This window comes from Rattus norvegicus, chromosome 13 (genome assembly GCF_036323735.1).
Source record: "Rattus norvegicus strain BN/NHsdMcwi chromosome 13, GRCr8, whole genome shotgun sequence".
In the NCBI taxonomy this organism is placed as follows: Eukaryota; Metazoa; Chordata; class Mammalia; order Rodentia; family Muridae; genus Rattus; species Rattus norvegicus.
Window position 1 is genome coordinate 45,849,511 of NC_086031.1, and position 17,386 is coordinate 45,866,896.

The 17,386-nt window shown below is 44.8% G+C and overlaps 1 protein-coding gene across 4 annotated transcripts; it reads left to right on the top strand.

The window, feature by feature from the left end:
* The first annotated feature begins 10,419 nt into the window (after positions 1 to 10,419).
* On the top strand, positions 10,420 to 15,958 carry Rab29 (RAB29, member RAS oncogene family). 4 transcript variants are annotated; one of them, XM_006249744.5, is made up of 6 exons: positions 10,420 to 10,636; positions 10,745 to 10,994; positions 13,274 to 13,345; positions 14,291 to 14,472; positions 15,140 to 15,261; positions 15,549 to 15,958. In XM_006249744.5, exons 2-6 carry the CDS (start codon positions 10,871 to 10,873, stop codon positions 15,661 to 15,663), a joined length of 615 nt encoding a protein of 204 aa, XP_006249806.1. In that variant the 5' UTR covers positions 10,420 to 10,636; positions 10,745 to 10,870; the 3' UTR covers positions 15,664 to 15,958.
* Positions 15,959 to 17,386: the final 1,428 nt, after the last annotated feature.

Below are 17,386 nucleotides of genomic sequence, written 5' to 3' on the forward strand. Positions count from 1 at the left end.
TCTCCAGGACAACCAAAGCTACAAAGTGAGTTTGTCTAAAACCAAGGTTGGGGCAGGGGTTGCTACAATTTCTGGAGTAACAGAAACAACGTATGTCTCTCTGCTAGTCAGGCTCCTGTGCACTGATTAAAAACTCTAACAGGACCATTTAAAAGAGGAGAGACTTGGTTTGAACTCAATGTCAGTGCATGGTAGAGGCAGGGACCTAGAGGTGCAGAGGAACTGTAACCCTGGAGACCAGGAAGCAGAGAGAGAATGGGTGTGTTTGCTGCAGGATGTTTGATCACACTGTGAACCCCACGATTGGGAACTGGAAAAAAAAAAAAAGCTTGTTGTCGTGTGGCCCAGCCCTAGCACACACATTTAACCCAAGAGCTTTCTATAAATAGGATTCGATAAAGTCATCCGTATGTCCAGAGACAGAGCAAGCAACCAGTTGACAGGGAGTGAACCTGAGAAAACTCAGGAAAGACAAAGAAGAGGCTTCGAGTTGAAGGGTATTTTAAAACAGCCTGGAGATGGAACCTTTTCCTTCTAGGAAGTCAGTAGAGTAGGAAGGTCAGCTGGGTGCTTTCTCTGCCTCTATGAACTGGCAGGTTTTCACCACAGCATCTAGTCATTTGGTAGATCGAAGATTTGGGATCTCGTTTTAAAGACAGTGTGTGCCAGCAAGCTCCTGGCTCTTCCCTCTCTGTGCTCTCATGGCCCTGCCTGTGGAATGATGCCCCCCACGTACGTCACAACTCTCTCCCCCTCACTCCTTTCTGAAAACCCCTCACAGACACACCGGGCATGTGCTTTAGTAATTGTCTGGGCACTTCTCAGTCCAATCAAAGCTAGTACCAGAGCTTAGGAGACAGAGGAACAGGTTTATTCTATTTATTTGCTTGTTTGTTTATTGTAAATTTTAATTTATTTCCCATGCAGGAAACATTGGGCTTAATCCCTAGCGCTCCAAATACATAAAACAAAGATTATCAGGAGAGTTCTATGCCCACAGAAGACCCACAGCCTCCCCATTCTCCGGGTCTGTCCTTTGTCTCTAGGTTGCTGGGCCATTTGTTGGGGCACCTTACATGTTATATATGTATACATATTCGTATATATACACATGTGTATATAATACATATTTATATATAATGTATAATGTATGTGTACATTTTCCATAAATATATTTTATATAATAATATCATGTATTATAAATATATATTTATATATGTATAATTATTTATTTTGTATAAACAGTTCAGGCCAGCATGAGATGCAACATGAGATGTTATGTCAAAAAACAAACACAGGGGCTGGAGAGATGGCTCAGAGGTTAAGAGCACCCGACTGCTCTTCCAGAGGTCATGAGTTCAATTCCCAGCAACCACATGGTGGCTCACAACCATCTGTAATGGCATCTGGCACCCTCTTCTGGTGTGTCTGAAGACAGAGACAGTGTACTCATATACATTAAATAAATAAATCTTTAAAAAAAAAAAAAACAAACACAGCTCTTTCTGGTCCCAGGCGCTGCAGGTTACCGTGCAGACATGGCCAAGTCCAAGAACCACACCACACACAACCAGTCCCGCAAATGGCACAGAAGTAGCATCGAGAAACCCCAGTCATGGGGCTGGAGAGATGGCTCAGCGGTTAAGAGCACTGTCTGCTCTTCCAGAGGTCCTGAGTTCAATTCCCAGCGACTACATGGTGGCTCACAACCATCTGTAATGCCCTCTTTTGGTGTGTCTGAAGACAGCTATAGTATACTCACATAAATAAAATAAATCTTTAAAAAAGAGAAGAAGAAATCCATACTATCAGATGACACTATCAAACTGAAACCAATTTTCTTCAGCATGATTTCCTTGATTCTGCAGGAAGTGCCAGGATAGATTGTATCCTGGCAGAGAAGTTACAGTGGCTGAAACTAGTAACATTGTGTCCATAGTCAGGAAGTAGAGAGCAGTGGTATTCCGCAAGCAGGCTCCCTCTTTTTCCTCTGGCCCTCCGGCTCACAGGATGGTGTCACCTACACGTCATCTGGGTCTTCCTACCTACTTTAATCTAACCTGGGGAGTGTCGTGGCAGGCAGAGAAACGAACCCGGTGAAACAAGAAGGAAAACTCAGTTCAGCTTGGTCAAGCCTCTAAGGAATCTGACACCGGGCAACTGCATATTGCCAGCATATTTAAACACAGTACACTCACAGTTCCGGGTACACAATGAAATTTACAGAGTGACTAAACAGAAACTCCTTTTCAAAATACATGTGACCATGAAGACAGGTTCCTTAGTTTAAGGGGGCCTAGGATCTGGTGTGGGCTCTGACTGAGATAGCATAGCGGGCTATAAAGTATATGACGTCTCCCCTAAGGATGGATTCTATCAATGAGAGCTAAAGAGGAAGGTCTAGAGAGGGAGCATCTGGGTGAGGTCTGGCTCTACCCATAACAAAGGTCACCAAGTCATTAGCAACATCCACTCCCAGCTTTCTGGGTAGGAAATGGGTTTTTACTCCCTCCATTGAGGAGATACTCTTTGTTATTAACATTCCCTGTTTCTCTAATGTGTATCTCTGAGCATGAGGAACCTCTTACCTACTACATGTTCCCATGGTGATTCTGAAAGCTATATGTATTATGTGTATGAGTACACTGTTGTTGTCTTCAGACATACCACAAGAGGGCGTCAGATTCCATTATGAGCCACCATGTGGTTGCTGGGATTTGAACTCAGGACCTCTAGGAAGAACAGTTAGCGCTCTTAACTGCTGAGCCATCTCTCCAGCCCCACCCCCCCCACCCCCAATCCCCATGGTGATTCTAAATTCCATATGCTGACCATCCAGATTAGCTCATCGTCATTGATAAATGCAGTGACAGAGCAAGCTGGTGTGAATTGTTCTCTTTGGCAAGGTCAAAAATATTTCAGAGTAAAAGATGAAAAGCAGAAAGTGAGAAATGAGGAATGCAGACATCTATCAGAAGAGTGATGGTGACCGTGCAAAGGTGACCACTGTCCTTGGCTTCCAAACTCTGTTCCAAAACTGTACACACAATGCAAGTTTCCAGATTTCCTGTCTCATCTTTACAACTCTCTCCCTGGGAAACTACAATCAGAGTGATGGTTTAATAAGAAAGGAAGACTCCATTAAAGGAGTAAGATTATGTTTCTTTCCTTTTCATTATTGACTTTAAAGTTTGAACTTCTGACTTTTTAATAACATTTTATTCATGGGAGTGCTTTGCCTACATGAGTGTATGTGTGCCAGTTGTGTGTCTGGTGCCAGCGGGGGACAGAAGAGGCTGTCAGTGTCTATAGGCAAACCACCCTGAAAACACCCAATCCGATCAGGAGAGGTCGTTGAATCCCTTGAACTAGAGTTACAGTAGTAAGTTTGTAGCCTGCCAGGTGGGTGCTGGGAACTGAACCTAGGTCCTCTTCAAGGTGGGCTGTGCTCTTAACTATGAAGCCATCTTTCCAGCCCTGAACTTTTGACTTCTAATTCTCCTACCTTTGCCTCCTAAGGTGCTGAGGTTACAGCTGAGCTGTCAGGCCTGGCCTATGATTCCTCCTTTGGCAGAAACCCTGTGACTTTGGAGAGCAACAGACTTGTATATTTTCCCTCTGAAGACTTGACCCCCATGGGGGTTGGGGATTTAGCTCAGTAGTAGAGTGCTTGCCTAGCAAGCGCAAGGCCCTGGGTTCGGTCCCCAGCTCTGAAAAAAAAAAAAAAAAAAAGAAAAAAAAAAAAAAAGACTTGACCCCCCACACACACACCTTTATTATTATTAATCTACTAGTTCTTCTCCCAGAAGCCCGGGCCAAACACAAACCCTTGAAGTGCTCATTTGCTTTGCAACATGCTGGTCACTTGTAAGTCAAATAATTATAAACTGTCACATAATGCCAAAAATATATATTCTTGAATGCATTATTTTTATGTGTATGGCTGTTTTTCCTGCACATAAGTGCACTACCTGCATACAGCAGCCCAAGAAGTCATTGTGGAGTTACAGATGATTGCGTCACCAGATGGGTTTGAGCCGCCATGCAGGTGTTGGAACTTAAACCTGGGTCGTCTGGCACAGATGCCAGGTGCCCTTAACGGCTGAGTCGTTTCTAAACCCCAGCTGTTACATAGTTATGTAACCAAAAGTCAAACAGAACAGCAACAGAGTGGAAGAAGACCTAAGTAGAAAGGTTGGCAGCACTAACAAGGGACAATTTATGATGTGCTGATTCTTCAATCAGGCCCTCAGCGGCTTCCTCAGTTTAGAACCTGCTCTGAGAATCACAAATACGTACACAGAAGTACTTACACAAATACTATCAGAGCCCTTCTTACCAAAAACCTTAGAGGATCCTTAAGCATGCTAAAGTTTGAAACGCTCCTTTTACTGGGGGGAGGGGAGGTGCAGGCAGGGAAAGCAGTTCAAGATCCGGTTTTTCTGCCTCGCCCTGGCTGTCCTGGAACTCACTCTGTAGACCAGGCTGGCCTCAAACGCAGAGACGCTCCTGCCTCTGTCTACAGAGCTGGGATTAAAGGCCTGTGCTACTGCTGGCACAGTCAGTTTGAGACTTTCAAAGTGCAGGAAGATGTAGTTGTGTAGAGGAAACGTGAAGAATATTTCAATGGGTGAAACTTCCTAGGTAGACAGACAAAGTCAGAATCGGAACTGGGCTTTTGAAGCTGACTGGGGTATGAGTTAGTGGTTGAGGCCTCATCTATTATACAGCAGGCACGAGAGTTAGTCCAACAGACTGACCTGGACAGGGAGACCCCGAAGGGGCGGATGAGGTGGGGGTTCGGGGTGTGAGAATATGGAGTGGATTATGCTGGGTAGCTAAACTCAGCACTTGGAGGCTGAGGCATAAGATTGCTGCGAATTCCAATTTATCCACATAACAGGGCACTGTCAAAAAATTTTTAAATTAGAAAAATTAAAAAATGTATAAGACCTCGTATTTGGGGAGGAGGGCAATTCCCACTTAAGACCGGGCAAGATAAAGTTGGTAATTCGGTTAAGAGGATGAAACATGTGCGTAGAAAACTATGAATACTTCTGGGACGGTTGGTCAGTTTGGGAAAGACAGTCAGTTGACAATGAAGAAACAATAAAGTTTTAGAGAAGTCTCTCCGGGATGAATTAAAGAGAAAATAAACAAAATGCAAGCCCTCGGGTCCCGGAGAGCGGTTCACTGGGGTGCTCCCGTGTGGGACATCTGCGCTCCCAACCCTGGCTCTATGTAAGTTCTGTTAGCCAGTTGTGCCGCTAGAGTTTACATACAGGCTGATTAACAAAAATCAAAGCATAGCAATTTACATGAAGAAGAAAGGCAGGACCAAAGAACTGAGGAGAACGAGAGATGGTACTCATCTTAGGCAAAGGGCAATACCCATTTGGGGAGGGGCAATTGAATGAGTGGGTATTCTAGGCAATGGTGCTAAAATCCAGAGGTGTTTTATGGAGGGAGGAAAAGCTAAGAAAAAGTAAGGTACTTCAGAAGGTGTTTATTGAAGCTCAAACCACCCTAGTGGCCAGTCTCTAGTGATCAAGGGTACTTTTTAGCCTTGACTCGTGAAAGAGTCCTCCAGGAAGACTACTGCACGCATACAGAAAAAGCTGCACCAAATGGCGCTTCCTGTAGTCCAGGATCCTAAAGTGATTTCTGCTCGAAAGAATCACAACATCGATTTTGTCATATTCTGAGCTGGCTGTTTGAGTTTTACTCCGTCGCTGTGATAAAAATACTCTGATCGAAAGCAACTTGGGGGAGGAAAGGGCTTATTTCACTTTACAGTCAAGGCAAGAACCTGAGAGCAGAACTGCATACTGTACCACTGGCCATTACCGGTGACAGAAAGACAGCAGAAACTGTGGAGAGACACTGCTTTATAAGTCCCCCAGACTGAGGCTTAGCTACCCTTACATCCAGATCCATCTGCCCAGGAACCACGTAGTTCTTGTGCTGGGTCCTCCTATACCATTAGCAAGACAGTCCTCCACAGACAAGCCCTCTCCAGATAAATCCTCACTGCCCACCTCTCAGATGACTCCAGGCTGTGCCACATTGACAAACTAACTAGGATGATAGTATATTTTTATCTCCTTTGCCTAACATTTTCTTTTCTTTCCTTCTTTCTTTCTTTCTTTCTTTCTTTTTTTTGCTGGCCTCAAACTCCTTAAAGATGACCTTAAATTTCAAATCCTCCTGCCTCTACCTCCTAAATGCTGGTATTAAAGACATGTACCACCACAGCTGGTTTATGGTGGCTGGAGATTAAATCCATGGCCTAATGAATGCTAGGTAAGCACTCTACCAAGTGAACTACCTCCCCAGCCCTTATTATGACATCTACATACACACATACATACATATATACACATATACAAACACACACATACATGCATACAAACATACACACATAAATATATGCACATATACAAACACACACATACATGCATACAAACATACACACATAAATATATGCACATATACAAACATATACACACATACATATATGCATACAAGCATACAAACATATACACATACATACACACACACATACATATACATATATACATATATACACATACATACACACATACATACACATGCATACATATATACATACATACACACATACATGCATACACATGCATACATATATACACATACATGCATACATATACACATGCATACATACATATATACACACATATACAAACACACATACTTACATATATACATACACACATAAATATATGCACATATACAAACACACATACATACATGGATACAAACGTACACACATGCGTACAAACATACACACATACATATATATGCATACACATACATACATATACACATGCATACATATAAACACACACACATGCATACCCACATACACAAATACATACGCACAATTATTTTGGTCATAATAGCCCCAATTACTGTCCCTTGCTCTCCTCTCACTCCCACTGACTCTGTTTCTTTTATGCTAGTCCCCACTTTCACTCTTTGTTTTTGTGGTGCCCACAATGGGTTGAATCAGGGTTGCTTGCCAGAGCATGGATGAGCTTAGTAACAGAATCATGGGCATCTTATCAGTGGTTACACCACTGGGGGAAAAATTACCTGTTGCCTGTTCCTGGGTGTGGCAGCCTTTAATCCCAGCACTCGAGAGGCAGAAGCAGGCAGAGGAGGAGCTCTGGGAGATCGAGGCCTGAGTGGTCTACATAGAGGCTTCCAGGGCAGCCAGACTGGAGAAACCCAGTCTCAAACAAATTGCCTCTCCCCCGACACTGTTAACTGCCAATTCCTAGGAATAATGGAAGGACTTCCTGAGTCTCCCCCTGCTCCACGATGGACTGTTAGTGAGCCCATCTTAGCAGGTCTTGTGCAGAGGGTCCCAGCTGCCGTTCATGTGTTCGTGAGTACCACAGCTAGAAGGCAGAGTTGCACAACGCCCCACCTACTTCTTCCTTTAGTGTTTCCATTCTTTCTACCACCGCTTCCAAAGTGTTCCTGTGCTTTGAATAAGGGTATCCCATCACTTTTCAGCACTTTGACCCAGGTAGGGGTCTCTGCAGTGAACCATCACAAGAAGCTTCTCACACCAACGCTGACAGCACTAATCCATGGGAACAGACATAAGTACTTAGAAGGCTGTTTGACAGGCACGATTTGTCCATTTAGCAAAACAATAGTCGTTTTCCCACCAGGTCCCCAGCCGCAGGCTCTTGACCAGGTTTACAATAAGAGATCTGAATGCCCTGTTGGGAAGCTGACCTCAAATCCGATTTGAAAATACTTTGGGGATGGGTGGGTGGAGACGTGACTCAGCATTTAAGAACATTTGCTGCCCTCCCAGAGGACCAGGGTTCAAGTCCCAGCACCTCACCCACATGAAGGCTCATAACCATCTGTAACTACAGTTGGTTATGGTAACTACTAGGGGATCCAATGCCTTCCTCTGACTTCCGTGGAGACCAGGACACACGTGGTACACAGACATACATGCAGGCAACACACTCATACACATAAAGTAAAAATAACGATAGAAGTGACTGGTGTCCTAACCATAGTCACACCCTCAGTGCACCGCTGGACACATCTTGCTTGAGGTTGAGTGTAACACACATACTGGGTTCACCGTCCATGACACCCCTCCCCCAGCAGCCTGCGTAGCCCTTGCTAGCACAGCTCCATCTTGATTTCTCTATAAACTGCAATCAAAGCCTGTGGTGTCTTCAACAATAGGGTCCTAGCATCTAGTTCTGCTAAATCAACCAACAACGGGAGCAATTCCTGTGCTGGTTTGGATCCTCAGAGGCAACACTGAGAAACATTTTTAAGAATAAGGATGAGGTGATTAACTTTTTTAGAGGAGTGATTGAGGAGAATGAATGTATAGAAAAATAGAATAATGCTCAACATATGAACTCTACATGAATGATGAGGCCAATGGCGGTGGTGGGAGAGATGAGAGAGGAGCTACTTTTGCAGTGATGTATAGAAGGAAGGCTGTGGTGGGTTTGCCCGAGTGGAGGTTCCTTTCTCAATACCGTACATAATTATTTGGAGACAAAGAACAGATAAAGTGAAAACAGATAGACTTGAAGCCATGAGAAATAGAGTAATCAACCCAGACACCAATCCTTAGGAAACGTTTAAAGGGATAGGATGGACCGATCCCTGAAAAGAAAATTTAAAAAGCGATCACCAAAGAAGTAGGAGCACAACAGGAGGGAGCGCAGCACAGAAGCACAAGGTCATAAATACTGAAGAGCGTTGAACCCTGTCAAAACCGTAACAACTGAGAGAATGCAGTCCTTAAGAATGAGCGGCAAACATGGGGATTAGAACAGAGAACGCCAATATCGATCGATCGATGGATAGATGGATAGGTAGATGAATGGATGAATAGACAAAAGACAGACAGACAAACATGGAAATGTTGTAACGGAAGGTATTACTTTGCTTACAAGACAGGGGCAAGGGAGAGAGTGGTGGAAGAAACTGGCCTCCTTGTGTGTGTGTGTGTGTGTGTGTGTGTGTGTGTGTGTGTGTGTGTGTGAGTGTGTGCACACAAGTTGTGCATGGTGTGCATGTGCTCTTGTAGAGGGAGTAGACGCAGAGACAGAAGCAAACGGATCTGAAGCTCAAAGCCAGCCTTGGCTACAGAGATTCTCTCAAAAGAAAAAAGAAAGAAGAGGAGGAAGAAGAGGGAGAGGAGGAGGAGAAAGAAGAGGGAGAGGAGGAGGAGGAAGAAGAAGAGGGAGAGGAGGAAGAGGAGGGGAAGGGCTGGAGATGTAGTTCTGTTGGTAGAGGACTTACCTCGCGCGCCTGGATTTGATCTCCAAAACTACAAAACTGGATGTTGTTACAGTAGAACCACAAGTTCAAGGTCATATGTAGGAAGTTGAGGCCAACGTAAGCTACAGAAAACCCTATCTCAAGCAAAAAGCAACCAAAAATAATAATAATAATAAAAAAAAGTGACACTTTATTCTACTGGCCACAATTCCTATCTAAAGGACAGGCAGGGCAGAAAAATTGCAGGTAGGAAAATTAAAAACATTTGCCAATCGTTTTGTGAATATTGAGAAGCAATAGCAGCAACAGAAGGAAATGTCCTGGTGCTTGAATAATATGGGTGGCTGCCGTAAGAAATGTGGAAGTGACGATGAGGAACTATCTCTGGCTCATTCTGCATTGCTCTTGCTGTATCTAGCTAGAAACTGTTGTGACTTTTGACATGGATATTTTTAAAGGTTGGTCTCTTGGGTCAAATGTCCCTGAAAGAGCCTGTTATCTGGTCATATGGAAAATATAAGATCATCTTTACAAGGCTCGAGATTTGACTCTGTAGGTGAGACGACAGGAAATGGACTTCACTTGGAGCTTGGGCTTTATTAATTTATTAATGGAATAGTTTATCTTCGTGTTATAAAACCTTTAAAATATGGTTTTAAAAACCCATCTGGAAAATTTTTAAATGTGATTTTAAGAAAACATCTCGGGGACAGATTTAGACAGGAGAGAGAGATCAAGTCTATGTAGTTCAGGGTGACCCGAAGTTGCTTCTAACTTCTTGTCTTGGTCTCAGGGAGAGGAAGGGGGGCGGGGGGAGGGGGGACCTTGAACACACTTGTTGCAGAAAATGATGAATGACCTTGGGTTTTATGATCCTCCTGCCTCCATCTCTCAAGGCCTGATTACGAGCCTGCGCTACTACGCTGAATTATATAATTGTTTTCAAATAAATTTCTAAATTCTTTAAAGTTAGAAAACCTTGAAACTGCTCTGTAAGCTATGCTGCTGTAAGAAACTGCTCAAGATAGCTATGAAACTACATTTCCCAAGAGTTCACGCGGCAAGTTGGCACACTGGTCTGGTCGCTTTACCAAGAGGCACACTGGGAAATGTAGTGCCCAGAGCAGCGGGGCTCACAAGCTTTTGACGGAAGATGAGAAGTGCGCCGCCCGTGGCAGCACAGGTACCGGATAAGGACTCTGCACACCCCCAATTTTGTGTATGTGGTCGGAGGAAGGGCCCAGGTCCTCTGTACCTCTCCAAGCAAGGTGCTGGCCACGGTTCAACTCTGGCGAGCTGCTCGGAAGTCCCTGACAAGAAGGTGCCAACCGCGGGGGGTCGAGCTCGTACCCGCCCCACCCAGGCTGCGGCCGCGCGGGGAGGAAGCGCACCCAGGCCGAGTGCAAAAGTTTCCTTTTCTGCTTTCCAGTTAGAGAAGCTTCAACCAACCGAGGGTGGGGATGTCTGACTTCAACTGGAAGAGAACCCGGGAGCCAAAGGGGTTAAAATAAGCGAATTACCGGGAAAACAAACAAAAAACTCCCCACCACTAGCCATGGGCAGCCGAGATCACCTGTTTAAAGTGCTGGTGGTGGGGGACGCCGCGGTGGGTAAGACGTCACTGGTCCAGCGCTACTCCCAGGACAGCTTCAGCAAGCACTACAAGTCTACCGTGGGAGGTGAGCGGTCTCAGGTGGCTGGGAGCAGGGTTCGAGGCTTGAAGCCTGTAGCCTCTGGGTACTGAGGTCGCCTTTAAGGGGTTCCCAGCCTGCGCCGACTGCCTATAAAAATAGGGCCGAAGTATGCAGGTGAGAGATGGAGAAGGTGGAGGGGTCTGAGCCGGGGCCATCACAACAGAGAGCAGCGCCCTCCCGCAGCCACGCGCTGCCCAGAGCAACTTCTCCAGCCAGCAAAGGGAGCTGAGCCCCGGTTCAAATGCAGGCTGGGGCAGATACCCTGCTTCCTTCCAGCATCAGACGGGTGTTGAGGAAAGAACCGACTTGATCTAAGAAGGAGAGCCCAGGAGCTAAGCAGTCAGGTGGACCAGCTGTGGGGGAGATTAGAGGTCAGATTATGGTCAGGTCTGATGAGCCCTGTGGGGTTGCTTAAATAAAGGTAATTTGTGAACTTCGTGGGAAATGTGAGGAATTCACGAAAGAATATGAAATACACCCTGAGTGGCTAATCTTTTCTCACACTGGGGAAGGCAGGGAGGAAGAGAGAAAAAAGCACTAAAAGTTAGCTCATTTCTTTCCTAGTGTGGCCTTTGGACTCAACTGAACTGTCCATCCACCGGCCTGTCTGCCCCCACCCGGGGCCCCACCACCACCACACACACACAAAGACACACACCACGAGAAGTAGGAGATAGTTAAAACATGGTGATCAAGTAAAAGAGTAAAATTACACTTGTACCATAATAGATTTTGAAAGTGGGTGCCAGTGTACATAAGAGAGGGTTTTTATTTTATTTTATTTTTCTTGGATATTTTATGTATTTACATTTCAAATGTTATCCCCACCCCGCAGGCTTTTTAAATTAACTCTTTACTTTGAAATGAAAACTTTATAGAATGTTTGGCAAAGGACAGAAGAGATGAGATAGATGGGTCAGTGGTTTTAGGTCAAGTCTGAGTCGGAATCCCTAGCCCTACAAGGTAGAAGGAGAACAGAGACTTCAAATAAAGTTGTCCTCTGACCTCCATGGGAGCACTGCGACACAACCACACACTATAAAATATTTTTTATTCATTTTTGGAAGTATCTAGCAATGCTAAAGGTCTAATATTTCAAATACTCTTTCCTGACTACCTTGCCCACCGCTCCTAAATACAAGATCTTATTTCATGGATTTCGGTTAAAAAAATGTCCTATGAATTAATTTTTACCCATGGTGTGGTCTTAGTTTTCCTGCCGTACAAACATAATTGATTCTGGCGGGTTTTGATTTGTTTGTTTTTCCCGGTGTTTATTGTAAATTCTCCCTAGTTTTTACTTCTGTCACAGATGTAGAAGGAAGAGTATGTTTCCAAACAGAAATTATTCTGGTTTCCTCCTTAACAAATAGCTTTTCCAGCACAATATGATTGTCTAGACCTTCAATTTTAACACTCAAAAGGGTGAGGCAGGAGGATCTCAAGATGGAGCTAGGCTATACTACACAGCTTTAGGAGGTTCTCCCGGACTGCCGTTCAGCCCAATCTCTTGGAATTTCAGCACCTGCAGACCAATGTTGGATTCAGCATAGCTCTTAAGTGGCACCCATGTAGCCTCCTCTGGCATCTTGTTCACTTAACTGGTACCTGCCTGACATAATTACCACGGCCCTAAGGAGGATACAGAGGTTTCATTGTGTTTTCTCAAAGTACTGTTTGATTAGATACTAACAGTGAAGTTGAGTGTGGGAGATACAAAGCTAACCACTTAACTTCCTTTCCTCTATCTCTCCCCTCATCCTTTCCTCAAGAACTGCACCCTCCTAAACAAACAAACAAAACTCCCAGAAACCATTGAACCTGAGAATAGGAATAATTGCCCTAACCATTCCCACATTCTTGTTCCTAGCCATGGAAATAATTAGTATGAAATAATTTGATCTGATAGAGGAGAAAACATTGAAGACCCTTAGGAGAGTATGAATTATATGTCCCAACACTTTTACACCATGGGATCTCATTTCCTGAAGGCTTAAACCTAATTGGAGTTTCATGATTCTGGGGTTGTTGCTGTATATTTGATCTGAGCTTATGCTGGGATTAAAAAGAAACATTTACTTTACGTATGTGTGTGTGGACATGTGCACTGTGACATACATGTGAAAGCCAGAGAATTGTTTATAGGTTTGGGTTATAGGGATTTAACTTGGGTTGCCCGGGTTGTCGACAGAAACCTTCACCCCCCTCACAGAACCATCATAAAGACATGTTTTTATTAAGGTGTAATGTTCATATATTTTCAGTGGATTTTGCTCTGAAGGTTCTCCAGTGGTCCGACTCAGAAATGGTGCGGCTCCAGCTGTGGGATATTGCAGGTAAAATGGGAAAACCAGACAGTAACAAGGGGAGAAATTATTTAACCAGCAAGCTCTTTGGGGTGGGCTGGGAGGGAGCATGAATATCGGACAGCACAGCTGACATTTTTCTTCCCCGAAGCTACAAGTTTGAGCTGCTCTGAGCTTTCGAGATGATTTTAGAGATGCACTGCTCCAAAGACAGACATGGTGCCATCTGTGTGTGGGTGGAAAAGCTGCTAAGGTGGTGGATTCTCCATAGGTGGATGTTCCCCCAGCAGCAGAGTGGGCGCCAGATCTTCAGCTGTCGTTACTGAGAAAGAAGATCTCCAGAAAGTAGAGACAATGATCATGACGATCCCTTGGTATACACGGCTCCTTGTGTTTCCAGTTTACTGGTTCACTAGCCCTGTCATGAGAGCTCTCGTCTTCCTCTACACATGACACAGCTGAAGGGCTCAGCCCGATTTTCTTTTTTTTTTTTTTTTTTTTTTCTTTTTTTGGTTCTTTTTTTCGGAGCTGGGGACTGAACCCAGGGCCTTGCGCTTCCTAGGCAAGCGCTCTACCACTGAGCTAAATCCTCAACCCCTCAGCCTGATTTTCTTAAAGTCACACAGACAGCAAGGGGATTTGGACATCGCCATGTGGATACGGAATCCACAGTGGAGATGACTGGGTTTAATAATCCCTTAACGGGGGTTGGGGATTTAGCTCAGTGGTAGAGCACTTGCCTAGCAAGCGCAAGGCCCTGGGTTCGGTCCCCAGCTCCGGGGGGGGGGGGGGGGGGGGGGGAGAAATGCGAATAATCCCTTAACGGTATAGACACAGTCAGAGGGGAAGGGAAGGGACCTTTGCAGATATATTGTGTGCATGCAGATGTCCTACCTCCAGTGAAGGAAGGGTGCTCAGTATGACGGGGTGCTCACCCTCAGAACCACCTTCTTGAGAGCTCTCTCTTCTCCCCAGGGCAGGAGCGTTTCACATCCATGACACGACTCTACTACCGAGATGCTTCTGCCTGTGTCATCATGTTTGACGTCACCAATGCCACTACTTTCAGCAACAGCCAACGATGGAAACAGGATCTGGATAGCAAGCTCACACTGCCCAGTGGGGAGCCAGTGCCCTGCTTGCTCTTGGCCAACAAGGTATGCGGCCAGTTTAAGTAAATGGCCCCTGGCCCCGACCAGTGGCCAGAGTAGAGGTATCTAAAAGGCCCTGTGTTTCTGAGCACGCCCACCCTGTTTTATTTTAGTCTTTAAAGATAGCACCCATGTCACCTACCAAGGCTGGCCTAGAACTCACAACCCCGCTTCTCTTGCCTAGGTGCTATAACTAGTGCCCCGTGCCTGTTTGCCAACACATCAGCATGCCCGTTTGTTCAAGTTGGAAGAGTCACCTCCTCTTTCTTTTAAAGAGGTTTTGAGAAAATGTTTTTTTTTCCTTTCCTATTTTTATGTTTTTCGTACATGTATGTCTGTGCACCATGCGTGAGGTGTGCGTGCGTGTGCGTGTGTGGTGCCTAAGGAGGCCAGAAGAGGGTGTCACGTTCATGGGTCTGTAGTTACGGAACATTGTTGGCTGACATGTACGTGGTGCTGGGAATCAAGGTCCTCTGGAAGAGCGGCCAGTGCTCTTAACTCCTGAGCCAACCCTCCATCCCTGAGAGTGATCTCTTTTTAGAGAAGAATGTTGACTGCAGATTTTAGATGTTGGTGGTCTCGGTTGAAAACTCTTCTAAATGCACAGGCTCCTGTGACGATTACGGTGTTACCGCTTATGTATTTTATTTATTTTATTTTTTTTTTTTGTCAGAGTGATCTGTCCCCTTGGGCAGTGAGCCGGGACCAGATTGACCGGTTCAGCAAAGAGAACGGTTTTACAGGCTGGACAGAAACATCAGTCAAGGAGAACAAAAATATCAATGAGGCCATGAGGTGAGTGGCTCCTAGTTTTCCAGAGACAGGCACACAGACCGTTGTCCACTATGGCCCCATGGGTTCTCTTCTCTGATTTCTGAGCAAAGGAGTACAAATTGAGCTACTGGGATGCCAGCTTCCCTAGGATAAGTGAAGCGCACAGAGGTGCTTACACCTCGTGTCTTTGTGGAGTGCTGCCTGGTGATAAGACAGTGCCTGCTGGATCTCCTCCTTCTCCACCCACCTTCTGGGGCTCATTTTTCTAGTTTCTGGTTTTTGGTTTTGTTTTTTTTTTCTTTTTAAAGAGTCCTCGTGGAAAAGATGATGAACAATTCCAGAGAAGATATAATGTCTTCGTCCACCCAAGGGAACTACATCAATCTCCAGACCAAACCCTCCCCAGGCTGGACATGCTGCTAGCTCGCCTTCCTCTCCAGGTCTCTCAGCCGTTCCATCTCCTCCTGTTGGCTGCTCACCTGGCCTAAAAATTCTGTTGAAAGTATTTGACCTGTCTCTTGCCAACTGCCTAGAAAGGAACACCACTGTGACTTGGGAATGGCTGCCTGGAACCCAGATGCATTTGTTGTTCCCCGATGTTGTCTGTGACTTGCTGACAGCCCGTGTACTCTAGTCAGTGTTTCCTGTGTGACAATGATCACCTCATTCTTCCACTGTCAGATGAGTTTCTGGGAAGGAATAAAAATTAGCACTTGTGCACTGTGTTTGGTGATGCCGGGGATTAGACTCAGAGCCTTGTTCTCTCTAGGTAAGCACCCACCCCACGTCACACCATGCATGTGACGTACAAGCATACAAAGTAAATAAGTAAATATAAAAAGTAGAAATAAAATTATTATAAAGAGACTTGTGTTGTATATGCCTACAATCCCAGTACCTGGGAATCTAAAACAAGAGGATTAAATGTAGAAGGACAGCTCGGGCTACATAGTATAAGAGCTCATCTTTAAAAAATAACAGTAATAGCTGGGTGTGGCAGCGCATGCCTTGAATACCAAGCACTGGGGAGGCAGAGACAGTCAGGTCTCTTGTGAGTTCAAGGCCAGCCTGGTCTGCAAGTGAATCTGTGACAGCCAGGGCTGTTACACAGAGAAATCCTGTCTTGGAAAACAAACAAACAAACAAACAAACAAACCCAATAACAATAAAATACTCACCAGTTTCTGAGATTTTTTTTTGTTTCTATTTGATGTAGAAAAATACCATGAGTTCAGACTGACAGAAAAATAAGACCAGTTGGTCTTTCAACCATTTTCTTCCAGATTCTTCCTGTATTGGATCTAACATTTCAACATCAAATTCTGGGGTCCCGGGGGAAGACATTGAACATCTAATTTGGGGCTACTGGTGGTAAAGCAGAATCACTGTGTTTTTTAAGTAACTTTGCCTTGACTTGGCTTAGAGTAGCCAGGCTGGAGAGATGGCTCAGCAGTTAGGAGCACTGCTGCTCTTAAGAAGCCAAGCTTGGGGCTGGGGATTTAGCTCAGTGGTAGAGCGCTTACCTAGGAAGCGCAAGGCCCTGGGTTCGGTCCCCAGCTCCGAAAAAAAGAACCAAAAAAAAAAAAAAAAAAAGAAGCCAAGCTTGATTCCTAGCACCCACATGGGAGGCTGACAACAACCTGTAACCCCAGCTGCAGGGGGATTTATCACCTTGGCCTCCACCTGTCTTCATATGTATATACAGATATACACATACATACATGCATACATATACACAGACATACAATACAATGTGTGGAATAACATGTGTGTCTTCATATGTATATACAGATATACACATACATACATACATACAATAAAAACAATACAGGACAAAACAAGTTCAAGAACAAGGAAAAGAAAGTCAAGCTTTGGGGTTGGGGATTTAGCTCAGTGGTAGAGACTCTGGGTTCGGTCCCCAGCTCTGAAAAAAAGAAAAAAAAAAAAAAGTCAAGCTTTTGACTAGGAACAGTGAGTGGTACTGGTACTCACCTGGAATCCCAGCAGATGGAAAGAAGCCTAAGGCAGAAGAATTTGAGGCCAGTTTGGGCTACCTAATTAGACTGTGTTTCAAAACAATAAAAAGAGGCTGGAGAGATGGCTCAGTGGTTAATCGTCCTGGCTGCTCTTCCAGAGGACCCAGGTT

What these genes read in the sequence shown, in the direction of transcription:
- Rab29 (XM_006249744.5), top strand. Translation starts at nt 10,871, where the DNA reads ATGGGCAGCCGAGATCACCTGTTTAAAGTGCTGGTGGTGGGGGACGCC. An exon ending in CTACAAGTCTACCGTGGGAG is followed by an intron (nt 10,995 to 13,273) that starts GTGAGCGGTCTC and finishes ATATATTTTCAG; the next exon opens with TGGATTTTGCTCTGAAGGTT. An exon ending in AATATCAATGAGGCCATGAG is followed by an intron (nt 15,262 to 15,548) that starts GTGAGTGGCTCC and finishes TTCTTTTTAAAG; the next exon opens with AGTCCTCGTGGAAAAGATGA.